General features: G+C 44.0%; 1 protein-coding gene across 1 annotated transcript; it reads right to left on the bottom strand.

Annotated features, from left to right (window-relative positions):
* Positions 1–4781: 4781 nt before the first annotated feature.
* Positions 4782–6435, bottom strand: MELLADRAFT_68420 (uncharacterized protein; the record flags this gene model as incomplete). The annotated part of the gene is made up of 4 exons (XM_007417000.1): positions 4782–5218; positions 5306–5627; positions 5735–5896; positions 5965–6435. The coding sequence occupies 4 exons, from the start codon at positions 6433–6435 to the stop codon at positions 4782–4784; spliced, it is 1392 nt and encodes a 463-aa protein (XP_007417062.1).
* Between the last annotated feature and the right edge of the window lie 2450 nt (positions 6436–8885).

The raw sequence follows: 8885 nt of genomic DNA, 5'->3' as shown, positions 1-8885 counted from the left end.
GATCAAAGGTTGTCCCCCAGGACGGGCAGTCACGCCCATACTTGCTGTGCGGACGGATAATTGCTGGATACATGTATGCCGTTGCACGTCATCAAGGGTATGCCTTCACTATCAAGAGTCACAAATCCGACAAAGAACAAACGGTTAGAATTTATTTGCAATGCTCACTTGGGTACAAGAAAGCCGGCCACAAAGTTCCTTCGCAAGCCAAGAAACGATCATCCTCTTCAAAGAAGACCGGTTGTATGTTTGAGATCTCCCTAAATTATCATTCCCGTCGTGACCGATGGATTGTCACTCAAGACCTCAAGAAGACCTGCAAAACGAAACACAACCATGACCCCTTTGATAAACCTAGTGATCTCTCAATTTATCGACGATTCTCTCCCGAAAACCTCGAGCAAATTGACCTATTTTCCTCTGCTGGCTGCCGTGCAACTCAAATTCGGTCCCTTCTCAAGATTGATCCCAACTCTCAACCACTAGTTCGTGACATACACAACGTCCGAAGTCGTGCTAGAACCAATTGGCTCAATGGTCGGACTCCTGTTCAAGGTCTTTTTGATTTGATTACATCAAGCAACTGGGCGCATCGCACTTTAACTTCGGAAACGGGAACGTTGCTCAACCTCTTCTTTGCTAGCCCTTCCGCCATTGCTCTGGCTCGTCGATTCCCCACGGTTCTTGCTCTCGATTGTACTTACAAAACTAACCGTTTCAACCTTCCACTCTTACACATCGTTGGTACGACAAATACTCACAAATCATTCACCGTGGCGATGTGTTTCATGAGCAGCGAAAAGGAGCCCCAGTATGAGTGGGCCTTGAACCAGCTCAAAGACGTCATATTTCACAATGAGGATGCCTCCGCGACGGTTCAGCTGCCTCAGACTTTCGCAACGGACGCTGAACCGGCCCTGTTCAATGCTATTGGAACGGTTTTTCCCGAAGCTACCCACATCCTCTGTGTGTGGCACATCAACCAGAATGTCGCCAAGAACTGTAAGAACAAGTTTACCGATACCGAATGGACAGACTTTATGAAACTATGGAACTTGTATGTCGCCTCCTCAACACCTGCTGAATACGATTCAAATCTTGAAGAACTTACCAAAGTAGCAAGAGCCCATGATGTCTTTGATTACTTGCAAAACACTTGGATTTATTGAAAGGAGAAGTTTGTCACGCTGTTTACCTCTGAATCACCTCATTTTGGTAACTCATCAACATCTCGAGTGGAAGGCAGTCACTTCAGGGCCAAACGATTCCTCGATGGCCGCAATAACGACTTTGTCACTTGTTTCAATTCTTTCAAAAGGTTTGAAGAACACCAGATGAGCGAAATCACTATATCAGTTGGAGTTGAGCAGACTAAAACACTCGAAGGTCTTCCTATATTCTTCAAAGACCTGAATGGACGCATCTCTCATTACGCACTCAAGAAAATGAAGGAACAGTACAACTTATTGCCTGATTCGCTCCAAAAGCCTTGCACTCATACTTTCAGAGGCGCCTGGGGCCTTCCCTGCTCTCATGAACTGGCAACTGCGCGTGACAACATGGATTTCCTATCAACGGACTTCATGCACACGCAGTGGCATCTTTTCATGGAGGTCCCTCCAGCCAATCATGTCGGACTTCAAGCTGCTGCTAGATCAAGATTCGACCGCATTATTGAACTACCTGAACAAACTTTGCGCAAGCTCTATGTGGAAATTGGATTACTTGAGACCAATCGATACACGCTCTTACCAATATTGAATGCTAATGTGAAGACCAACAATCGTGGTCGACCCAAAGCTACGAAATCTCAAGGAAATGAGGGGAGTCAAGGTAGATGGAAGTCTCAACACGAAATCGACGAGGCGAAGAAAACCCCTCGGCTTAGCAAATGCAGCTACTGCAAAATCGGTGGTCACAAAATCACAATGTGCCCATCTCGTGCTTCTCAAACCTCCAAAGATCAACAAGACGAGGATCCATCCAACCTACCTATTGCCTCCAGCTCTGGCTCTTCGACTTCCGCTCAAGGATTACCATCGACCTCTGCCGCTGATGTGCAAATGATGGATGATTTCTTTCAAATGGAAGAAGATTTCATTTTGGACGAGGTGGATAAAGAATCAACGGGCGTTTCCTTAGCTGACGACACGGATGAAGAATCGCTGAAGAAATCAGACTCCAGTGACTCCAGTGCAAGCTCGCAACATTCATCTGACTCATCATCTGAAGACGAATCTGAAGAGAATGAGAACCTTTGTCCTTTTTGTGACGACCCTCTTCCTAAAGAACCGTCAATCAAGCTCACTGAACTCATGGAAACCCTACTGAAGATGCCTAACATTCGAAAAGGTATTGGCCGTGCCGGAGCAATGTCACTTCCGGTATGTATCTGATCTATCTTTTTTTGGTATGCATCAATTTACTGATATGTCACGCTTGAAGCACAGTTCATGCAAACAGCAGACTTCTGTCATTTGCATCACGTGGAGACAGACATCATACCGCTTGGTGTCAGCAAGGGATGGCCAATAGCAATCGATTTCAGTGGATTATCTGAGTATGTATCCACTCTACACTCCATCTTGTTAATACTCTGTCTAACTCCCTGTTTGTTTGTCTCACAGTCGCATCAAGAAACATTCAATGGTCCTGAGCAATATCATATGCAAAGTCCAGAAGTCCGCTGATCTTGAATCGGCCAAAAAGCTAATTGGACACAGCCACATGAATCGAATTGATGCGCAAATGGATCATTTTGAGGTTGAACAACCTGGATAGTGAGTTTTCCACCTGGTACCTTCTTGATCATCCAATAGTGTCTGAAGTCACATGTTTCTTGTCCTAGTTATGGATATGAGGGATATGCGATCATTCTTAAAACACTGGAGGAACTATTCATTAACGACATAGCCTCTAAATCACATCTTAACGCCGCAAGGGCGTCCCCACTCAGTGTTCAATTGTTTCTGCGACACGTACTCGTTCCGGAAATCAGTATCTCTTTAATTGCAGAAGATTTAAACTTGAATCGAGGTGATCCCAAAGTACGAGCCACTCTGGAAGCTAGTCGATCCTTTGGAGCCGCCGTCTTTCCACTTCCAGATGAATTTGAAACCCACGCTAATGTGAAACAATCGACCAAGCGATCTCTTTCATCCAAAAGAAGTCAGCGGGGCACAGCTTCATCCAAGTCTTCTGCGAGCTTCAAGAGCATCTTGAAAACCCCTGACGAACAGTTCATACTCAAACAACTACCTTGCTTCATCGTGCCTTTCATCAAGTCCATCTTCAACCCACCTGCAAATGGCAACTGTGGTTATTGTGCAATCGCCGCATCACTCAATAATCAGACTCAGGACGCGTATGTATCAGTTCGTAGTCAATTACTTGAAGAACTAGTAGGCCACAGGGCAGAGCACGAGGGCCTCCTCTCCATTTCTAGATCGCAAACTGGAATGAAGACGAGACGGGCTATCAAACCTTATGCGACCGAAGTCATTGAGGATCTACTGGTTCGCCTTGAACCCCAGGGCCGCACTTGCACTTTGGAGTTCTGGTTACGCATGCCTTACATGGGCTACATTGTTGCAAGTACTTACGACTGTCCCGTTGTACTCTTCGACCCACTGGAAAGTAATTGCAGTACTTTTTTTCCGTATCGCACCCCGCCTAACGACAAGCAACCAATTATCCTGGCTTTTGTGAATGGCAACCATTTTGTGAGTCTCGGAACCGGGGGTCCATCAAAAATTCCATTCCCTCAGTTATACGGGAAGTCCCCAACCATCAGCGCTACCCGAGTACCAGACTGGATTGCAAAGTATAAAGGCCAGATGGATATGTGGCTTGCTGCCCGAGCTCAGTAATTTCTGTATCTTTATCTGTATCTTATTTAGTTGATACTGGGTTCTTTCTCTTTACACTTATGCTCACTGTGTGGTTGTACACGCTATCTTACATTATTTCTGTATCTATGACCCTGTGTTGTTCTCTTTTGAACTTATGCTCACTATGACTATGTTGTTATACACGTGCTGTCTTGTTCAACTATTGTATGCCTTCTATGCACTTTTGGTTAATGTATCACCATTATGATATGCAGCTCTTGCCTCCTCTGCAATGTGTGCATGACTCCAAATTACCAGCCTTTTGGCCAGTCGTGTAAGACTAAAATTGTGCCATCACCGACGTTGCCCGCTTCCTGGAGAAACCGGGCTATATTGTAGGTTTCGCCCGAGGTCCGACCCAAAATTATCCGTAAGGGGGCGACGGGTTTTCCTAACCGGGCGATAAAGAGTGGGGTCCTTGATGAACATTTGAAGAAAAACTTTTTGAATGATCAGCGCAAATTGTAAACAGGTACAGGCCAAAACATTCAAAAAGTTTTCTTCAAGTGTTCATCAATCATGAAAACGGCTGTAAGTCTTCAATAAGTTTATTAACTTGACAAACTTCATTTCGATTGGTCAGGTGCTAATAATTCAGGCACCTGTCATGACCTGAACGAGATCGTTTTGCAAGCTAGTTTACTCAAACAAACATGATCATTTCATAACAATGAATTAACAAGCTGACAAAGCTTGATGATCTAACAAACATACAAACGTAACATACATAAAACACACAAAAAGAACAACTAAGAAACATAACAGGGTGGAAATAAACAAGGTAGTCCGAAACTATACATTGGTCATATCAAGCAATACGATATGGAGTGAAAGGATACCAAGTTAATCCAAAACGCGGCGCTTGACCTGTCTGCTTCCCAGAGGAAAGCCTCAACCCTTCTTCTTCCATGACTCTTCTTCCTTTCGCAAGATCTTACGACAAGTGTTGATAGAAAAGTTGGACGGCGGAAAAGGAAGCCACATTGCAGAATCGCTGAAAAGAGCATTATTTATGTTATTTCTGCGAGCTGCAGAGACTCTCGCTGGACCAGAGTAGGTATCAGCGTGAGCGTAGAGTGCAAGGGAAATCCGAAGTGGCGGGAGGTTGATATCGGCACCTGGTAAAATAGGGCTGACTCCATGGTCAAACAGTTTGAACCTTGCATGAATAGAATACCCGGGATCAGCGCAGAGACTGACTCCTAGTGAGCCAAAATCCAGGCGGCCGCCAGTATAGTTACGTCCATAAAAGAACACAGAATCAAGCAGGTTGGAATTCTTGATATCTCGATGAGTTCCAATTTGAAGGTTGTAGTTGATCTGTTGTCCTATACAATTGAAGTTTTGGGATTAGTCAAATTTGATATAATCAGTATTGCAATAAAAAGTATCACAACAAAGAACATTTTATTAACCTTGAATTACATCATTGTGCAAACCCTTGATACGCTCGGAAAGCAGCGCACTGGAGTTGTTTTCAATGAACCTTGTGACTCTCTTGGCTGCTGAGTAAGTATCGGGATTGACTGAGGCATTGAGAGCTCTTGAAACTTTGTAGGGCCAGAGGAGTTCGGGGAGAATGTGAGCATTCTCGATTCTTTGAAATACACAACCTTCCCCAAGGCCAATGATCTGAGGCAAGTGCTGATCGGACTTAGGTCCCTCTCCAATGTCGTCCAAAGTGTATCCTTGACGTTCCAAGCCCATCTGCATCTTAGTGTCGGCCCTAGCAAAGGTCTATTGAATAAAACAGATCAGATTTTTGATCATCGGTGATGCTTGAAAGAGGTTCTTACCTATCCTAATGAGTAGCCGAAAGCTTGATAAGGTAGGGCGCCATAGACAGCACCTGGGATTTGCACAGGTTTGTTCTTTGCTCTAGAAAAGCGGGGTTGAATGAAATCACCGGAGGGCGCGTTGTATGCCTCTTGCGTAACGTCGTCAATGTGAACACGAGGGAGTGCATTTACTTGAGCAGCGCCTTCGAGTGCCATCAAAGCACGTTTCTAGAACCAATATCAAACAGTTAACTTGAAACCCCTAAGCTAAAAATACCATCAAGACCATGACAAACCTCACTGGACATATGGACACCGTCGCTGTCACTGCTTTCGGTTGCTGGATTGGTGGATTTAGGTGGTAGATTCATGGCAAGCATTCGACCGGCTAGATCAACAAGGACAATTGCTTTATCGGAGGGAAGTAGGCGCAGACACTTGGACCGTTCTGAGACAAGCTTCTCCAAAGCGTTGAGTGTGGGGTACCTAAGACCAAAAGGTTGGATCGGACCAGGTTTTGAATGATAGAGAGTGATGGTAGATTTAATGTGTAAGGCACATTCTTTGAGATCGTTCTGTCTACCAGTGATTGATGGGAGGGTATCGAAATCTTCTAGTATCTTGTCGACTGATTGAGGAATGCAGCCAATAGGAAGATGATTGGTTTCTTCTAGGAAATATGCCACTGCAATGTCGTAGTCAATGACTTCGGGAGTAATGTTGTTCAAAGTTTGGCGGAGGTATTGATCACAAACAGAGCTTCTCATGTAGTTGTTATTGTACTGATGACCGGGTTTCTTGGGTTTGAACTGGACATCGACATGTGGGGTTCGTTGTTTTGGTTCTTCACATGACCAACATGTTATCAATGATACAGTTATAAAGATTAATGAAATTTCAGAAGAAATCACTGACTATCTTGAAGTCGGTCGTATGGCCATTTAGAGTCTCGGACTTTGCTTTTGTTGTTGTCCTTGCGAGAGGGTGGCATTCCTATTGAATAGGAATGTAAGAAATGTGTAAGTGAAATGGTGTTAGGACCGAATCGATCCAATAAAGAAGAAAGAGAACAAATTGGAAGGAATTAGAAGGTTTAAACTGGAAGTTGGTACAGGCGCGATTAGAAAGTAACGAGAAAATAAGACTGAGATAAACTTGAATCCTGTCAATGCTTATCTACAGACTTCGGAAAGGTACCCAGCCTGAATCCTGTCAGTGCTGGGCGAAGTTCTATGGAAAAAAGTAAGTATGAGACTGAGACAAGCTTGATTCCTGTCAATGCTTTCATCAGACCTCAAAATGGTGCCCTGCCTGAAACCTGTCAGTGCTAGGGAAAATTGGATGGGTGGAGAGAATAACTGGAGAAACGAAAGGATGGATGGGTGGGTCAAGATGAGAGAATCGCTGGAGAAACGAAAGGAGAAGCAGAAAAGATTGTTATAAAATTTAAACATCAAAACTTTACAAACCAAAAGATTTGATGATGATTGTGTAAGGTTCAATTAGAACCTTCACTGAGGAGTCCGGAAACTAGTCCGGCACGACTTCTCACGAGAGCGATGGACTTGGAACTTCGGTTTAATTACGATCTAGCTCCGAAAGGTCACCCAGTTGGCTCTCTGAGGAGTCAGCAACCATCTAACAACACAACAGAGAGAAAGAGATAAGAGAGAAATAAGAGAATCTCACCTAGCTCCGAAAGGTCACCCAGTTGGCTCTCTGAGGAGTGAGGATCTTTCAAAGCCGGGCATTGAGAATGAAAGGTAAGGAGTTCCCCAACTAATCCCATAATGTATAATCCCATGCCTACATGTCACGTGTACTCCTTACACCCCCCCTTTCTAAAAATAAAACTTCCGCCATCCTTCAACCAAATTTTTGTATAAAACTAAAAGAAGAGAAAAAAAACCACAAAAGAAAACACACCAATGGCATAACTCGCCCCAAAAGAATCTTGAATTAATAATTTGTTGTATGAAACAAAAAAAAAGAAACATAACCAATTGAACTGATATATAAGAGAATTTTATTTGTTGAAAGAAAGTGAAAGTTCATTAATCATTATCTTGAAGTCTTGAGGTAATTTCATTATCTTGAAGTCTTGAGGTAATTTCCTTATCTTGAAGTCTTGAGGTGATACGTAATTTGTTGCGTCATTTAATTTAATTTGATCCCGATCTTGACGTCTTGATGTAATTTCTTTGATTCCTTTGATGTCTTGAACTTGTTGCTTCATTTGTATCGGCGTGATTGTTAGAATCTGTATTGTAGAAAAGGAATTTGCTTGCCAGCCGTTCACAAAAGTAATGGAAGAATTTTTTGATTATCGCACTCACATTGCGGGGGTGTTATTGCGTTGTACGATGCACACCCCCTTGTCAATTAACCTAGCGTGCCCCAAGGGCTCCAATTCAGGACCTGTCGGGGATGTTTTCGGCATTGACAAACCCAACTCGATGGGTGCAATTGAACCAAGACTTTGTTTTGATCCCGTTCGGCTTGAAGGTTTGGCGAGAGATGTTAAACTGTTATTTGGGAGAGAGGAATGCTTGCCCAGATTTTCTTTACAACATGGTCTGAAAAAATTAGCACACTCACATTGTGGGGGTGTTAGCGCATCAACTTGAATGCACACCCCCTCGTCACAATTCCTAGCATGCCCCATGGGCTCCTCTCGAGTCTCTCCTGGGGGTTGTTCCGGTTGTGACGAGACCAAACTCGTGGTCACAATGTCTTCTTCACTTGAGTCCTTGAATGACGAATGGTAAAGTTTCAGCTTAGAGATGTGAAAGACTGGATAAGTGAGGTCATTTGGTGGTAGTTGAAGTCGGTAGTCTCGACCTGAGTTTAAGACTTCCAGGATCTCATACGGTCCGTCGTACCGTGCTCGAAGCTTGCTGGTGCCTTTGAACTTGCCTCCAACAATCTGTTGTCGATCCGTGCTGTCGACCATGACCCATTCTCCAACTGAAAATGGTTTACCTTCCCTTCTTCTTTGGTTATATTGAAGTGCTTGCTCTACTCGGTTAGACCACAACTTGTCTCTCCACATAGCCCACTCCGATTGCCGCCTTTCGATCCAGTGCTTCACGTCGGCACCGTCCTCCTCCAATGGGTTTTGGATTGGGAACAGTCGAGGTACACGTCCATATACGAATTGAAAGGGTGATATACCTGTTGCCGCGTTCACAGCCGAATTGATTGCAAATTCAGCAGA

This window comes from Melampsora larici-populina (genome assembly GCF_000204055.1).
Source record: "Melampsora larici-populina 98AG31 unplaced genomic scaffold MELLAscaffold_67, whole genome shotgun sequence".
Taxonomy (NCBI): Eukaryota; Fungi; Basidiomycota; class Pucciniomycetes; order Pucciniales; family Melampsoraceae; genus Melampsora; species Melampsora laricis-populina.
The sequence above is the reverse complement of the archived record's forward strand: the minus strand, read 5'-3'. Positions and strand labels throughout refer to the sequence as shown.